The following is an 18,306-nucleotide window of genomic DNA, read 5'->3' as shown; positions in this document are numbered from 1 at the left end:
AACCTCCGTTAAATCTCCGACCTTAAGCCGGACCGGGCAGAAATCAACCAACGCGCAGCTACGCTATGTGTCAAGCACGTACGATTGCACCGGCCGTAAGTGGCTCAAATGAGTACCAGCAGGTGATTAACTGGGTGCTGGAAGCCCGCTGGTTCTCGTTAAGTATGAGCTCATCGCTGATTTGTAAATAATCGCACGGCCAGGCAGCTGGAGGGGCTTTTCGGGGGAGTAATCTCCCAATTGAGGGCGCAAGCCAGCGAGATGTTCGATTCGGTTATTAGCTGAAAAGAACTCGTGGGGGGGGGGGCAACAAAAACAACATGTCACAATGGGCCCTAGGAACACCCTGCATGTGCTAGTGAATCTGAGGGGGATCTGTGGGGTGGTGCTGGTCTAGTGGCCAAAACGTTGTGGGTTCGATTGCTGTTCGCTGCCACCATCGCTGCCAGCTGTGAGGTTGAACGCAGGGGTGGACGAGGAAAGGTGATAGACACGCAATGAGGACACTTGTCTGGACTTGTGCTGTTTGCTTACTGTCCAGTCAAGAACACTTGGATGCACTTGCTGTCTGTTGTTGGACAGGCTTAAATCTGAAAACAAAGATTCCATGGTGATTTTGAAATGCCTGAATGACCAATATCCACAGTCAGAAAAGTGTAATGTACATTATAAATCTTCACAGTTGGAAATAAAAGGGAACTGAAGTTTTCTTTTTTATACTGCTTTGCTCTAATTATAGCCAGAACTAGAAGAAGCAGACAAATGAAATCAATCATGTATGAGACACTATTACATGATTCATAAACTACATTAGACTCTGGTAATGATCCAATTACTCTCTGTCCTTGGTGAATAAAATAACCCCTGCAACTCCCTCCCTGGGGGCAGCAGAATAAATGAAAAAGAGCAATGCAGGGTCCAGCCCCATTCAGAAAGGTGTGTGTGTGGGGGGGGGGGGGTGTGTGTGTGTGGAGAGGGATTCATGAACTCGTGAGGACTCATGTTGCGTGCGGAGCCCCAGAGACGGCGTGTCCCGTGCCCTTGGAGCGAGGACTTTCTGTTTAAAAGGTGGCCTGTGGAATTTCACTTGGGGACTACTGCTGGCTCGGCACAAAATTCCAGCGGTCCCAGAGCCCACTGCTATGTCCAGCGGGCTTTCTGTGATGTTTTAGGGCCATTGAGGAAGGGAAACGCGCTAAGACCTCCCCTTTTGTGTGTGGGGGCCGAAGCGTTGGACTGTGCCAAATGTCAGTAACAACAGCCCTGCTGGGCAGCGAGCACACGTTCACAGCACTGGGGTTGTACTTTTCCCTTCCCCTTGTTATGCTCTCTCCTCTGGTTGACTTTGAGAAAAGACTACAGCCTGCTGTCCATGAGAGTACATGGAAGTACAAGGGGGGGAGTATCCAGAGCTGTTAGTTCTAACTTTCACTTTTGTCTTTGAGGTACTTGCTACATCAACACAATGCAGACCCCTTCATAATTACACAAACCAAGAGAACAAACAAACAAAAGTGTGTGGCATTCAAAGTTTCCTAAAACCTCCTCCTCCCTATCCCCTCTCAATCGTCTTTTCGTGAGCCATGAAAAACAAGAGCCAGCTTTCTCTCTCTATCTCTATCTCTCTATCCCCCTCTCTCTCTCTCTCTCTCTCTGGAGAGAAGCGGCGGGAGTGATGCCCTTTGGCTCACCAGCGGCTCCTGCTTTAAACTGGGGCTTATGTGTATGAGGGCTGAAGCCAGGGCTTCCTGCCTCTGGTCCGTGACCCCCTCAGGGCCATCCTTTGCTGGGGCTTCCGGAGCGAACTCATCAGCCCTCCATCCCCAAGGGCCAGCTCCGGAGGTACCAAGGGAACGTGATTCAAATACCAGAGGAATCTGGCAACTACACATACAGTACACACACACATACACACGCACACACACACACAAACCCACACCTCATAAAGGCTGCTTTCTTTGCCAATGCACGTTTGACCATTGTTTTGAAATGGAGACACACTTGCTATGAAAGGAAAGCAAAGAGGGAGGAGCGGGGACTGTGTTGGGGTGGGATGAAGGATGAGTGGGCAAGGGAGATGGAGAATCATAGAGTGATGGAGAGAAAAGAGAATGAGTAGAGAGAGAGAGAGAGAAAGAGAAGTGAGTGAAGAAAGCTTCCAGATGTTTGATTGAGTTAAGGGGGATTAGGAGAGGGACGGAGGCCAGCACTGGACCTGAGACGGTCATTCCACAGTCAGGATTAGGGGGCTCTGCTTCAGGCCTGTTTGATCTGGGAGCTGGCTGGATGGAGGTGGAATGGCTCTACTTGGCATTGGTGCCTGTGGGTCATCTGAGTATGAGCCATGTCTCTCAAGCCTCTACTTCTCTCTCGAAAGCTAAACAGTTTCTCTTTCATTCTCTCTACCTCGTTCACTTCTCTCTAAGACTATCTTTCTCTCTCTCTCTCTCCCTCTCTCTCTCTCTCTCTCTCTCGCTCTCTCCCTCTCTTTCTCTCTCTCCCTCTCATTCTCTCTCTCTCTCTCTTTCTCTCTCCCTCTCTCTCTCTCTCTAAGCGCAGAGGGTGAAACCTACAGCAGGGGACTTACACATATCCATAAGGGCAGGTCTTGCTGCAGGTGAGAGGGCGACACCTGGGCACAGGTGGGTTACACTCGCACACCTCACAACCAAAGTCATCCTTCTCGTATCCCATGGGACAATCCAGCGAGCAGTAGTTGGCCAAGTCTGGACAGGAGTCATCTGAAACAGCAATAGCAATATGGAAACAGTATTATAGAAGGCTACAGTCCTAGGTCTCCACTGTATTTTTACTTCAAGGATCAATAAAAAACTCACTCTATCTATCTATCTATCTATCTATCTATCTATCTTTTTCTTTCTTTCTTTCCATCTTTCGTTCTTTCTTTTTCTCTATTAATCTGCAGGGGCAGAAGCAGATTGCACAGATGAAAGCAATTATTCTGGTACTGTTCTCGTCCAGACGTTTTAGCAATGGTTGTTGCGCAGGAAGGCTTTCAGTAAATTCACTGTTCTCCTCTGTTCTGTGTGGTGTTAAGGCTGACTCACTGCTGAGACACTGGCACAGTAGGCATCCGTTGTTGTCTTGCTGGAAGCCATAGGGACAATCCATGCCAGAGAGGGTACAGTTCTCCAATGGTGGACACAAGAGCGGACTCACAGTTTCATATGAAGGCTCTGGAAGACAAAAGGCAAGGGCATTCGTCAACAAGCGTACCTGCAGCTCACTTGACGCTGCCTTTATAGTGTGCGTCTCTGACAGCGGGGAGTCATCTGACTCACTTCCACAGCACGCCACCAGGTCATTCTTGTGTTATGCTGGCCATTACTGAACCGCATCGTTGGGGGAAATCATCAACCTCCCACTGTGGAAGCCCTGCTGTCGAGGGTGGTCCACTCTCGCCTTGTAGAATGGGCAAGCGGAACGGCAGGGGGTTTTGTTTAAACCTCGGCGCGTAATTGGGCAATTAAGGAAAAGTGATTGGCTTCAGAACACTTTCATCAGGGATTTTACAGCGTCTGAATCAGCGAATGCCTGCTGACCTTACGGGCCCAGGAGCTTTCTCCTGCAACCACTAAGACTGTTTATATCTTACAGGGGAGCATGCAAGGCCCTCAGCCTACCCTCTTGAATAAACAGGGTTCATGGACATTTAAGGTTCAAGCACTACTTTCCCTTGGTGCCTTTGGTCACTTTGGTCTTTGGTAGCAATTGTATATGATCTATATAATCTATATTAGGCAATCATCTTCGTCTACTTGTGGTTTTGTACAATGAGACACAGTGCAGATGTGTAGGCCAGAGAAAGCAAAAAAAGTTTTTTTTTTTCTTTGTAACTGTAATATCATAACATAAAGCCATACCTTAGAGTTGAAGTTTCTAAAATTTCTATGGAGAAAAAATAAAGTTTTTTTGTTCTCTCTTTTGAGTGTCCAGAACAGTACCATGTTGAGGTCATGTGTCAGCTACTGTTGGGGGTATCCCATACCAACCACCCCCTACCCAGGCCCCCCAACCCCAGCTCCCCCCTGAGCTTCTGTTTCCTGTGGACCGTGCCAGTAGCAGTCCAATCTAAATATCCTGGACACAGCGGCAGCAATCAAAACCCCCAAACCTGCACTGTTTGGGGTAAACACAGGGAGTGATTAACTCCACGAGAGCCTCCTCTCTCCCCTTCCCTCTGCCTTGACGGATGAGAGCCTCCTCTTGCTGTTTAAATGATCCGCCGCAGAACGGAAGCCCACTCACAGACATAAAACAAACTCTGAACAACGGTTTGGGCTTGTTTGGATCCAATGAGGAAGGGAGGAAAAGTGGAGGCCCTCATCTTCAATGAATTGTTTGTGTGTGTCATTGGGAGGGGGGGGGGTGGCTTGATGTAGCTGCATGTGCCAGCCTCTACACACACACACACACACACACACACACACACACCGCTTCAATCATCTTCTCTTATCCTTCAAACCAGCCAACAGGAGGTACAGACTCTGCTCTGCCTAATTGTGCTCCCTGAAAAATAATACAGCCTCAATTAAGTAGCCTCGTGAGCGCACGGCCGCCTCGCCAGGTGGGTCCCATTTAGCAAAGGGCCGAGAAGGCCATAAAAAAAAACCGGGAACAAAGCTTCCGTGGGCGAAAGAATGCAGGCCGGCCTCCTCTTAACGAGGAGCACCTCCACTCCGCACAGGGATCACTGGAGCCCTAATGAGCTCGATACGCCCTGCGCTCACGGTGGCTACCACAGAGCCACACACCTGCACGGGTCACTGGGATTGCAGGGACCGAGTTGGATATTACAGTATGCTTGGCAGCCCCCAGAATTTGGCCAGCTGTACTGTACACACCACATCGTGCCCAGACAGACCACACAACACAAGCATAACGGTTGGGTATAAATGAAAGAAATGCCAAAAGCTAAAAAGTGTGTCTTTTTGTTTGAGCTGCATTTAGCTATGCAGACTGTATGTCTCTATGTCATTTAGAAAAACTTGTTACGGACATTAGAGACTGATTATACAGTGGACTAGAGGGAAATTAGCATATTTGTTAATATAAACCTGAAAAGTACAATGCACAGTCACAGAACACAAGAAAACACTACTGTTCTTGCGACCTGTAGTCTCTTGAGCAACAGTTATAATATAGTGTGCTTGACTACCCTACATTATTACCACCCAGACACTGCAGGAATGCACTGATGGACATGTAGTCTGTTTGACCCCCACACTGCCATCTTTCAGAGAGAGGTAGGATTTTTGTGTGTGAGAGACATTATCAGGGCAAGCTAGTAGGCTTTACTGGGGCATGCCCAATGTCCTCACATTCCAGGCATGATGATGCTGTTTTTCCAATAAGGACCTAAGATCCCGGTGTGTGTGCCACACGGCAAGATGGATCTCTCCCTTCCTGCAAGTAGGGACCTTGAGCTCACCGTCCAGCCACTCTGAATACTTGGAATAGTTTTGATAGTCTAATGATGAGGTGTTGAGTTCTCCTCAGTCATAGTCTGTGTGTGTGTGTGTGTGCCTGTGTTTGTGTGAGGTATGCTTCCTGTGTGGGGAAGAGTTCAAGCATTTTTTAAGAATGAGTGGTTACACATTGATGTTTATCCCATGTGTGTATGTGCGTGAGTCATTTTATGCATGTGAGTATGTGCTTTACTGCGTGTTTGTGTAAATGTCACTGATTGCTTACAACTTAGACATTTGGGAATGATCATTGTCATCTATTTGAGAATAGCCATTGCTGTAATGCAGTGGCGGACCGTCAGGGCCTTCAAAGCCTTCTCTGAAGGCCTAACTATTTTCAAACGAATGAAAAATAATAGTGTCTTTAATAACATTGTACTTTAGCATTTATTATTTGCTTCTGCTTCTCCTTCCCCGATCGTTCTCGACTACTGATATCCCACCGCTGTCCGATATATGATTTGATTGGCAGATTGTGTGAACAAATAGTGAGGGGGTGCGATACATTTTTATCCAATCGCACGTCTTCTCTTGTTAAGTCCCGCATCAGGCCTTCACAAGGAATCACTGCGTTTTCGGTACCTAAGCAACCATTAGAAATCATGTTTGGATTCGGCTTGATTGATGGCTACATCTGACTGATTAGCCAATCAAATCGACCTGTTATGGCGAGGTAGGCAGGTCTGTCCAAAAGACCGGAACCGTTCATCACGAATTTTGACGCTGTCTGTTTTACGTGATGAACTTCGTGAGCAACTTCTGTCAGTCAGACAGACAAACATTCACTGGAAAAGTACATGTCACACTGACATGACTATGGTTATAGTTATGAACAGTAAATTGACCGTTTTTGTATATATTGATACGCCTTCATTAAGCAAAATAATATACGCTAATGTAATGTTACAGTGTCAGCTGGACAATATGTTAGCAAGATGCACATAACGTCAGCTAGCTCTGCTGGTAACCTATGCAGGAATTGGTAAGTTTTGTTTCATGTTTATTTGATAACATAGGCTTGTAGTACAGTAGTACTATAGATGCTTGTTATCTGGCCCTTTTCTATATAAAAACTGTTTTTGTGCTGCTTGCAGCCTGCAGTGTGGTTACTCTACTGTATGCTAGCTTGAGGAGTTGGTGGCTTTGGTGAAGATGTCTGGATCGGCATCTATGTGAAAACTGTCATTTGTCTTTGGTTCCCTGCCCTGCTAGTTTAGTCTGACTTTTTATCTCTCTGAGTTTTGTGGAAATTATTAGTGAAATCAGACCATCAGAGGCTATCAGACATTCTAAAATAGCCAACAAGCATTTGCAGCATTAGGTCAATACACATAGATATACAATACATCTGGTGACTTTTATGTTTAATAGCATGGTGGTGTGATGTGAATTTTTTTTTTATAATTTCTGTTGAGACATTTTCTCATAGTGTAGGCCTACCGCAAAATAGCCTACGCTTGGCAAACACTGTAGGATAGCCTAAGCATCTAATATGTACAGTATTCACATATATTCCAACACTCGCCGATGGCATCTGATGCGTGCCAAGAGACATCAAAGTTTGTGAATCTGTACATTTTTTACCGTTTTCGACCACGGTTGTGGCACTGTTGGTTAAAATTATGGCTTTTTTTTTTACCTTAGCAACCATCGCCATCAGTGAACAAAACTAAAATGATGAATTAATGAGATGATGGTGGCAAAGTAATATTTCTTTAGCTATTGTTTATTAAAATTACAGCGAAATGCTGTTTTTGTCATTGTTATGCCTTAAACTGGCACTAAACCATTATTTTCACTGTTTTCACCCTATGAAGTGTCAGAACGATAAATGCCTTCCATGACGCACCTTCACAAAAGGGGCAGCACTCTCCTGGTATTTTCACTGGGTTCTGGCAGCTCTGCTTGCAGGCCATGGCAGTGCAGTGGGGGTCCCCGTCCACACACTGGCAGAAGGTGCAGTCATCCTCCTTCCACTGCTCCTCATGCTGACGAAGCTTATGGTTCACCCAGCAGCTCGCCTTGGTACTGTGACGAGACAACAGCTCGACATCTGCAGAAGAGAGGACACAGTCAAAGATTTCACATTACAGATAGACAAACAGACATAACGGACCTGTTTCCCATACACGGATTCAGCCTAGTTCTAAAGCTTGTTTCAATGGAGATCTTAATTAGTTCTCTTTTAGTCCGCACAAGGCTTAGACTATGAATGGGAAACCAGCCAAATGAACATATTAAATTAGACATTGACATTGAGAATATACATTATACATAGACATTAACAATGTTAATTAAACAGAGAATAAGAATATACATGTGCATTAAGAAATATTAAGAGATTGACAAATATGTTTACAAATACATTAGAAACAGACATGAAGAATATATTGTAACTATTAGAAAAAGACATTATGATCAGACACTGAAATCTCTGTGCCGAGGAACAGAAAATGCTCTTGACAGTATACAGGTCACAAGTTCATATCCTTAGCAAGGACAAATACAGTTGCTTTTTCTCTTCTCTCACTCTCTCCGGCCGGAGTAGCTGCAGCCCGCATAAGGAATTATTAGCGTCCCAACGTGAGCGTTTGAAGTGCTGGACAGCTGCTAAGTGAAGCCAAATGTGTAATGGGGACCTGGAGAGCTGTCCTGCCATGTTGCTCCACTGTGCTGGCCGGTGCCGCAGAGGGTTGGGACATGTGTGTTTAATGTGTCAGTGTTTCCCATGAATGGAGCATAATTGGGGCTATTTTGTTGACAACAGAGGCAGACTGTTATCCAGATATCACTGAGGCCTTTTGTTGGTAGAGGGTGAGCTTGTTTGGTGTGTGTGTGTGTGTGTGGGTGTATGTGAGTAAACTGTGGGAGTGTTTTTGAAATGTGTGTGTATGAGAAAAAGAGGGACAGTAGGTGTGTGAGTGTATAACTGTCAGTGTGTATGGGTGTGTGTGTATATGTCTCTATAGGGCAGGTTTGTTTCAGTCATTGTTTATGGTTTCTGTATGTGTGTGAATGTGTGCAGCCAAGTATGCATGTGCATTCGCATGTGTGTGAGAGTTGATCTGTAACTGTCTGACTGCTTGGGTCTGAAAGTCACTGCATATCCATGTGCTTGTTTTGGAGTATATGTTTGTAGTCTGATATATGTCTGCATCTATAAATATGTTTTGAGTTTGCATGAACATATCAGGTATTTGTATATACTATGAGACAATTATAAGAGTGTGTGAGTGCATATACGTGTGTGAGTATCTCTCTCTCTCTCTCCTACTGTATGTGTGTGTGTGTGTGTGTGTGTGTGTGTGTGTGTGTGTGTGTGTCTCCTTGGGGTAGGGTTGTTTGCCTGATTCCAGCAAAGAGTTGGCTGCTGTGTGTCTCTTTCCATCTGGGTGCAATTACCCTCAGAATGAAGTGTCTTTACTTCTCTTTATCTTTCTCTCTCTCTCTCTGTCTATCTTTTGTTTTCCTTCCTCTTCTCTCTCCCTTGCCCCCAGTGGTCCTTGCTCCTCATTTTCCAGCTCTCGTTCTCAATGATCTGTTTCTCAGTGCACGGCTCATTGCTCGTATGCACCGACTGAAGACACACACACAAGACACCGGGGGTTATTATACCTCAGTGGGAAACGAGTGCAAAACACAGAACACTAAATCATCTTGCCTCGATGCACTCTGACCCCAGTAGCGGGCTTGCCTGTGTACATTTGACCCATAAGGCAGTGCTTGATAAGGACACAGCCCAAACTTGGCAAAGGCCAGGCAAACATGAGTTTAGCATTAAAAGCCTATAACTTTGACAGACTACAACTTTCACCCCTTTTGGCAGGCAGTCAGGTTATTGTGAGTGCATGGAAATGTATTCCTACTAAAGTTTGATTTAGCTTCACAGGATTCTTGGTTCCTGTTCACCTGACTTCACCTCAGGAAAGCCCCATGCCTTACCTCTCTGTTACAGCACTCTACTATTACAGTTGGAGTCAATGTCAAGACAGGCAGTACTCATTTTTTTTTTATTTCATTTTTATTGTTGTTTGTTGTGTTATTACAAATATTTTGAGGGCTGACCATTCTATAAATATTAAATTACTTTCAGTGAAAACACCAAAACAAACGGATCTAATTTGGAACTGCTGACAGGTCTCTTCTATTGTGAGAACTGGCAATGGTAAATGGCAGAGCCCTAGCAAAAACCTGCAACACTGAAATCTTTATTAAGATCAGATTTTGCTTTTTGTTTTAACACCCCATAATCAGAGGTGAGTTTGATATATATAAACAGCACAGATAGATCCCCCCGGTCCTCCACACAGTGACTGAGCCAGCCATGCAGCCCAGAATGCACTGCTCATGAGTCTCGGAGTCCCTGTAGCGAGAGTGTAAGTGTGTGAGCAGCCGGAGGGCTGAGTGTGTGAGTGTGTGGAGATGAAAGCATTCCCAGTCGTCACGGTGAGCATGGTGGAGAGTGAGCTGGTGCAGTCCAGGTGCGCAGCAGATTCTGTCCCTCAGTAACCCTTAGCCTGGCCTGGCTGCTACACACACACACACACACACACACACACACACACACACACACACACACACTGTGTGTGTGCCACATGGTCTTCCACAACCAGGTGCTTTATACTCTACTGTATGGCCTATAGTCCATGCGTGTGCACTCAGGTGCCAACTTACTGCACTGAGGGGTTGTACTGTATGCAGTGATGCCAGTAACGCGTTAGTCTATTTTTACCACTTTTTTCAGTAACGAGTAATCTAACGCGCTACTATTTACAAACCAGTAATCAGATTAAAGTTACTTATCTAAGTTACTGTGCGTTACTATTTTTGTCATGTTCCTTAATAAAAAGATATATTCTTTGCTTTCTTCTTGTCTTGGGTATTAATGTCATGTAGAGGCTATGCTCATGTTTTCAGCATGAGGACAATTCACGACACAGCGACACAAACGTAAACAACAATGGAGGGAGAGAGAGAGATGCACATTTCATCAGTGATTACTTTGAGTTTGTGTCAGTTAAACATGACAACATTAAGGTACATTGTACATTCTGTGCTGGCGACAAAGTGCTGTCTAGCTAGACATCCCAAGTCTCCCGAAGTTTTGGGAGTCTCCCACATATTGATAGCGGCTTCCTGACGCCCGCAAATTACATAAAATCTCCCGGAACCTAGAGCGAACAAGAGCACGCAAGCCAGACCGGACTTCAAATCAAAGATTCTAGAATCTTTGCTTCAAATCGCGTGTGCATAGCTTAATGCGCACACAACGGAGAGGGAGAGAGAGAGGAGGGGTGCGTTTGTGCCTGAAGCGCATCCAAGACAGAGAGCATCCTGGTCTGTTTTGCTAAATCAACCAATCCGTTTTCAGTGTAAGTGCTTATATCTCTTTTCTCCCAAACATAATTAATCAGTTCAGTGTATCTAGGAACAGAAGCGTCATGGCAGCGTCAGTGCCCCTCAAAAAGGAAGATTTAAGACCCATTTCACATCAGACTACACAAAAGTGTACCCAATTGTCTCAAAAGATTAAAACATAATGATAATCTTGCACACTGCACTGTTTGTAACAGCAACTTTAGCATTGCTCACGGCGGGTTAAATGATTGCAAAAGACTTGTTGAGGTGAGTTTAACAAGTGTAATTTCATTTGCATATTATTCAGGCCTATAGGCTAGGCTACAAGTTGGCTAGTTGCCAAGGCTACATGAAAAAAAATCTACATATTTTACTATAACAGTTTCTATCAATAGGCCTTCCTTATTTGGTGTACTTAGACATTATTGAACAAACATCTGAATTTCAGTATCTAAGTAGGTTAGGTTTGGATGTCTACTATACATTGCTGTTAAAATGCACTTCCTATATTGAGTATTGACAAAACCGTTATCATTTTTATTGGGGGTGTTGTCGGCAGCTGCTGAAAGTAACTAATAAAGTAACTTGTAATCTAACTTAGTTACTTTTAAAATCAAGTAATCAGTAAAGTAACTAAGTTACTTTTTAAAGGAGTAATCAGTAATCAGTAATCAGATTACTTTTTCAAGGTAACTGTGGCAACACTGACTGTATGTACTGTATGTATAGATCAGAATATGGAAGGCATCAGGCAGGCAGGAGGTAGGCCTGTCCTTCCAGCCACCCATGCAGTCCATGGCTGATGAAACGTGCCCCCTCAGATCCGGAGGTTTATACGCCAAAGCGCTCCACCAGAGAGCCTGTTATGGTTCACTCATTTGCGGGCCCTTGTGTCTGGGGCATGTTAACGACTGGGGCACACAGCTGGCTTGAAACAGCAGGCATTAAGGTGAAAGCACCGTGTGTGTGTGTGTGTGTGTGTGTGCGTGTGTGCGTGTGTGCGTGTGTGTGTGTGTGTGTGTGTGCGTGTGTGTATTCATGATTAAGGTGCCCTGAGTGGCAACTCAGGTAGAGAGAAGGAGAGCAAGTCTGTTTATGGATGCTGACAAAGAATCTCCCCTACCACACAGTGGACTTTGCAGGGGGTATATTTGAGAGATTTTGTGTGCGAGTGGGTGTGTATCAGCATCTAAATGCCCACATGTTAACATATTACTGTAACACATAAACACTTCCCATACAGCTCCCTCCCTGCTTTCACCACTCATCCAACCAGAAGTCTCCTTTCACAGTTCATCCAATCACAAGCCTCCTTGTCCCCCTGACATGTACCCTCCTTTTCAGTGGGAATGCAGAACGAATTAGAGCTAAATCAGTATATCGGGTAATATCACATAATAACAACACCAGCCCTTAAACATACAGCTACTCTATATATGTGTAACATAGCCTACAGCAGCAGGATATTGTCTGTCTATATGTATGCAGTTTGAAGGCATCCAGATACAGCTCACAGGAAATCATACTTGGTGCCTATGCTACCATGCAATTTGCTGCCATGTAGGAATCCTACAGTCTAGAAGTGAGGGCACGTGAGCAATGCAATCTGTGGCTCATTATGAGCTGGGCACTAGGTCCAGCAATGCAAGCTCTAGTCATAAATCCAGATGTCTGGATTTTGTACTGTACAGTAGTTTAAGACTTCTACATAAAGACTTGTGAATGCCAAGGGTTAGTCAGTGTAATGTGTATTTAAAGTGAATTTCGAGTGCAATGATGATACATGCTTAATCAGTGCCTGTTCATTCTGATGTGAAACCATGACCTCTGTGTTGGGAGTAATCTGGTACTCCAGGAACAGGTGATGGTAATGACAACATCACATCCACACAAACACACACACACACACACACACACACACACACTTTTTGTCACATTCAGAAAATATCTTGTCACAATCTACTAGTCCTCCATTCCATCAAAGTGGAGCAAGCCTATGGCCTAAACCAATACCACACTGCTCCAGCCTCACCGAAAGGAAGGACAGGACCACCGGGACAAAGATTCTTTAGTTACCTTCAACCTATCAACCGTCTCTGACCGTGATGTCATCCAGAATCGCTTACGGTACTTTCAATTGATTAACTGTTGCAGCTCTACTCACACAAATTTAGTGTATGCATTTATGTGTGTGTGTGTGTGTGTGTGTGTGTGTGTGTGTGTGTGTGTGTGTGTGTGTGTGTGTGTGTGTGTGTGTGTGTGTGTGTGTTGTGTGTGTGTTTGGGCATATATGTCATCATCGTACCTATGCACACAGGGCAGCACTCTCCCTCGGGGATGTAGAAGTTGTCACAGTCGAGCTTGGCGCACTCGGCCTTGGAGCAGAAGGAGATGCCGCCACGGCACTGGCACAGCCAGCAGGCATCCATGCGGTACACCTCGCCCTCCGAGAACTCCTTGCCATTGTGAGAACATTTAGGCGAGACTGCAGAGAACAACAGGGAAAAGGGAGCAATACAAACGTTTGAGAAATTCAAAAGTTTGCACAATCCAGGGAGGTTCTTGGAAAAGTAAGCAAATAGATTCAAAGAAACATCTAGTATACTGCTCCTTCCTTAAAACACTTTATTAAACCTCTCTCGACTTATGATCTAAAAATATCTTCACTCATCTGTGATCTAGGAACACTTTTATCTAAACACAACTTACGACTAAATAAGCAGCACATATTTTATGGCCGTGTGGTTTCCAGAATCCAAAACTCTGTGGTTAGTCTGGTCTAAAATGCTCAGTTGAAATTTGGAGGTTCGTTCAACCAGTCGCTGTCTCTTCTAGGAGAAGACCTGATGAATGTGAGTTATGGGTTTCTAGCTGCTGGCTTCTTAACTGATATTAATCAACTTACGTGGAGTATTATCAGTGAAATGTCGTCACAGTTCAGAGTTACCAGCCAAATCTCAAACACTAGGAGAAAAGTATAACAAAAAGCCTTTTGCTGTTGTTCATTGGCTTTGATAGAGTGGGAGGTGGGTCAGCGCCAACCGTAACATTCCAGATGAAGTGTAGCAAATGTTGTGATTGGCTGTGCATGCTTGCCAAAGCACCCCCGCCCTCGGCCAAGAATTCCAAGATGCCACTGCTTGGCGCCATGGCAACTCAGACAGTCGCGCATCAATCTCAAAAGAATTAGCCCAGACACTGAACCGTCACTAAAGACGTGGATGATAGTGCTATTTGTACATGACAAGAAGGTGATATCAGTGATGACTGAATGATTAAGCTGAGCTGTGTCTGTCGCTGCACCCTAATCACATTGATTTTTGTATTATCTATAAAAGTCTAGACTCTTAAGTGGGCTAACAGCACTGGGTCCATATTAAGCAGACCCTACCATTTACCAGTGATTTAGTGTCCTTTCGTGATCCGCGTTTTCTCTTTTTTTTCACTGCCTCTTTTTTTTCTGTGGGGTCAGCAGTTTTCTGAAGCTTAAGAGGCAAGTGGGTGGGGGGGCTTACAGGCTCCAAACAATGAAGTCAGGCCTGGTTTGCGGGAATGTGGCGGTGCTATGTGAAGTCTTGTAGCCGGTGCGCTGGGTTAAAGAAAACAGGAGCAGGGGCCAGAGCGAGTGGTCTGGAGGGCTGGCGGGCTGAGCCGCAGGCGGCAGGCGGCCCAGTGCTAAGCACCGGAAACCTCCGCTGTCTCAGGGGCTCGGGGCCCGCCGAACAATGGCCGCCGCACGCATCACTGGAGACCGATAACAACGGGCGGCGAGCGAGCAGCGAGCGAGCGAACGCACGCAATGTTCCCGCCGGGGCCCAGGCCGTGTCCCCCTCTTCACCTCTCGCTATCTCATACAAGACACACACACACACACACACACACACACACACACACACACACACACAAACCTGCAAGCATTCTCCATACATTCTGTACAGTACATAGCACACATGCACATATCATAAACATACAACATACATACCAACGTGCAAGCATTCTCCATACATACATACATAGCACACATAACACTAATACACACAACATAAATATACATACACTAAAAAATACACAACATAAATATACATACACTAAAAATACACAACAAACTGTACATAGATACATACATTCACATACACACCAACCACCACCATTCACACACACTACCACCAAACCACTACCACAGTCACACACATGTAGACACTCACATATGGGACTGTGACATATGATTCAGTGCCATTTTGATTACATCTGACTGCTTGCCTCTCTCTGCTCTAACATTCTAAAATCTTTGGGTTGCACTCTGTGCAAACATTATATAAATAAATGTGACTTGACTTGACTTGATTTAAATGCCTTTCATTTGGCATTTCATTTGAAAAGTCGGTGCGGTTTTAAAATCACTTTGAGGATCTGTCCAGTGCAGAAGCGCTCCCCCATCCATCATGGGAACCCACCAAGCAACAACAGCTCAACATAGCATGGTACAGAGTGGTCCCTGAGAGGAGGCCCCTGAGAGGAGGCCCTGGACGGGCCCTAGAAACTCTTCACTAGGTCCCTCTAATGGACCCAAACAAAAAGAATGGGAGCAGGCTTCCCTCAATCTTTTTATCACAATTTTCAGAGTGCTGGATCAAACGAAAATACTAAACAAAGTTGCACTTTGCATAAACTGAATACGGAATGCAACATGCATCTGTGCAATAGAAAATGTTTTGTTTTTCTGTGACAAGCTCCGTGATATAACACTACTTCAAAGGGACACACATGATGGACAGGAGGTGTCCGTTCTCCCATGGAAGTGAAGCCCGTCCACTCATCTAGTTATGCACAATGAGTGCGGGCCCAAAACAATGATAGCCAGTCATAGGGTGTGTTATGTAACAGGAAAAAGGGAAGGGTGGGTGGAGGTTTTAATATATGTCGGAAGAGAGGAAAGTGCCATTTGAGTGGCAGATAAATGGGTGCAGAGTTCTCTCTGTCTGTCTTTCTTTCTTTCTTTCTTTCTGTCTTTATTTTATTTTCTCTCTCTTTTTGATTCTCTATCCTTCACTCTCTCTCTCTTTATCTCTCTCTCTCTCTCTCTCTCAGTCTGAGGCTGTGATTTGAGCATCTGTGGACCATACTCCCCACTGTAGATCCAAAGCATGCCGCTGACCCTTTCAACTCGCCTGGACCAGTTTGCTGCCTCTAACACAAAGCAGGTGGGATCACTGAGTTGAAAGTAATGTGAGGGGTTTGCTTCTTTCCTCAACCGCCCCAAACACCCTTCTGCATCCTCCTCCAACACCCCCCATCACCTGAACCCCATCATGCCCCCGTTCCACATAGCATTTAAACAAGGGAAGACTCTGGCTCCAGTCTGCTTGGACCTGCCATCCACATGCAGCAAGACCAAGCAGCAGAGAAAATTCCATAAGCTTTTTGCAGAGGCTAGAATCAAAAGGCAACGTTACGGAAAACAATAGGACGTCACTTGACAGGATGCGCACATATGTGATTTCCGCAGTGTGAAAACCCTCACACACCACTAATGGGATTCCAGGCATGCTTTCTGCCTTATTCCACCACATTTTACTGAGTGTGGACAAAACTGCACGCAATGCAAAGTGATTAAGTTTGATGATTAGTTGGCTGGAACCGCCCAATCATTTATTACACGAGAGAGAAAAAAGCCACCTCAAGTCATGTGTGTTTATGATTTCCCATAGCCAGCCAGTCAAATGCAGAACGTTAACAAAGGATGTTTTGTGTCCTGCTGCACTCATAAGCCTCTACTGTAAACATGCTGTAGCTCTGCACTTGCTACACACTTAACAGAACATGATGTCAAAGAGGCTTACAGCGTGATATTCTCTTAATGAATTACAATTCATTATTCTAAACTGTAATTCAACTTTGGATGAAGAGAACTAAATCCAAATATTGTGGCAACACTAACACAACCATACATGCAAACAGTGCAGAAGGGAAGAAGAGTGCTTTATTTTGCTGAAGGCTAATAGAACCAGTAGACAGCTGATGGTCCTCTGCCACTCTCTCTCACACACACACACACACACACACACACACACACACACACACACACACACAGGGAAGAGTGAGTGTGTCCTGATACAGCAACCCCACAGGCACCCAGTGGTGTGTGCTGGCCAGTGTCTTAGCTGTGTGTGTGTGTGTGTGTGTGTGTGTGTGTGTGTGTGTGTGTGTGTGTGTCCGTGTGTGTGTGTTGGGGTGCAGTCATGTGGGTACTAAACACCAGCGCCGAGAGACAACAAAGGGCGTGAGGCTGGAGCCCCAGGAGTGGCAGACACTGCTTATCCAAACAACGACCCCCATCGGACCCCCGCACTCCCCAGTGGTCCCCACCGGCCCCTACAGGCCAGCCATTCAGGGCCCCACCATCTTCAGCCTGCCCCTGGTCCAAACCATTAGGCTCGCCCACCCATCCATCCGACTAACCTGCCTCAAGTGCACACAAAAAGCATTCCCATACATGAACCGCTGAACCTCCCCCTCTGCTCTCCCCTAAAAATACCCCCCCCACCCCCACTGACCACTCTCCATCTCTCTCTCTCTCCCCTGGTCTCTCGCTCACTTATCTCTCTTTCTCTCTCCTTCCATCTGTTTGTTCCTTCTCTTCCACTCCCGCCCTCTTTCTCTTTCACTCTCTTTCTCTCTCTCTCTCTCTGCCCCTCTCCCTCTCTCTCCCTCCCTCCGGCCGTGTGCAGTAGACAGGAACTCTTTGACACTGCACTTCTGCAGGGGAGAGCAGGACTGGTAGCCTAAGCACTTTTCTGGTCACCACGCTCGTTAAGTCCATTAATTCCAGGACACGGCACACATTTAGGGGAAGGCGCGGGGGCCAGAATGGGAATTTGTTCTGTTGGTAAAACAGTGAATATTTGCAGCTAGCGCAGAGTAAACAGGACCCGGGTCCCGATCCACTCCCTACCAACGGAGCACAGCGTATAGGACCAAGGTCCACTCCCTACCAACGGAGCACAGCGTATAGGACCAAGGTCCACTCCCTGCCAACAGAGCACAGCGTATAGGACCAAGGTCCACTCCCTGCCAACGGAGCACAGCGTATAGGACCAAGGTCCACTCCCTACCAACGGAGCACAGCGTATAGGACCAAGGTCCACTCCCTACCAACGGAGCACAGCATACTGGCATGGCACAACAGGACGGGGTTTCCTCCTCCCTCCTCCATCTAATCTGTCTCTCATTGGCTCTCCCTCCTGTGGTTGTGTCTTTCTCCATCTGTCTCTGCTATCTCTATCTCTCTCCCTCTTTTTTCCTATCTGTCTCCTCTCTCTCCTCTTTATCTCTCTGTATGTCTCTTCTGTCTTTCTTTCTGTTTTCTCTATCTCTCTCCTCTCACTCTGATCCCCCTTTCTGTGTTCTTCTCACTGTACAACACGCTGCTCTCTGAACTTTAGAACTCTGTCTTTCACTG

General features: G+C 45.7%; 1 protein-coding gene across 2 annotated transcripts in view; it reads right to left on the bottom strand.

Annotated features, from left to right (window-relative positions):
* The window catches only part of LOC143139148 (cysteine-rich motor neuron 1 protein), a 50,887-nt gene that overhangs the window by 11,093 nt on the left and 21,488 nt on the right, over positions 1–18,306 (bottom strand). Inside the window, exons 5-8 of one of the 2 annotated variants that reach the window (XM_076299746.1) lie at positions 13,153–13,332; positions 7,339–7,542; positions 3,069–3,197; positions 2,588–2,741 (exon numbers count right to left, since the gene is read on the bottom strand). In XM_076299746.1, coding sequence (XP_076155861.1) covers positions 2,588–2,741; positions 3,069–3,197; positions 7,339–7,542; positions 13,153–13,332 — 667 coding nt within the window. The remainder of the gene's footprint in view (positions 1–2,587; positions 2,742–3,068; positions 3,198–7,338; positions 7,543–13,152; positions 13,333–18,306) is intronic. The other variant, XM_076299747.1, reaches the window with a different exon arrangement.

The sequence above is a fragment of the Alosa pseudoharengus genome, unplaced genomic scaffold (genome assembly GCF_046254945.1).
Source record: "Alosa pseudoharengus isolate Yale_2024_CS ecotype anadromous, Long Island Sound unplaced genomic scaffold, YU_APseudo_1.1 YU_APseudo_1.1_scf_22, whole genome shotgun sequence".
Taxonomy (NCBI): Eukaryota; Metazoa; Chordata; class Actinopteri; order Clupeiformes; family Clupeidae; genus Alosa; species Alosa pseudoharengus.
The sequence above is the reverse complement of the archived record's forward strand: the minus strand, read 5'-3'. Positions and strand labels throughout refer to the sequence as shown.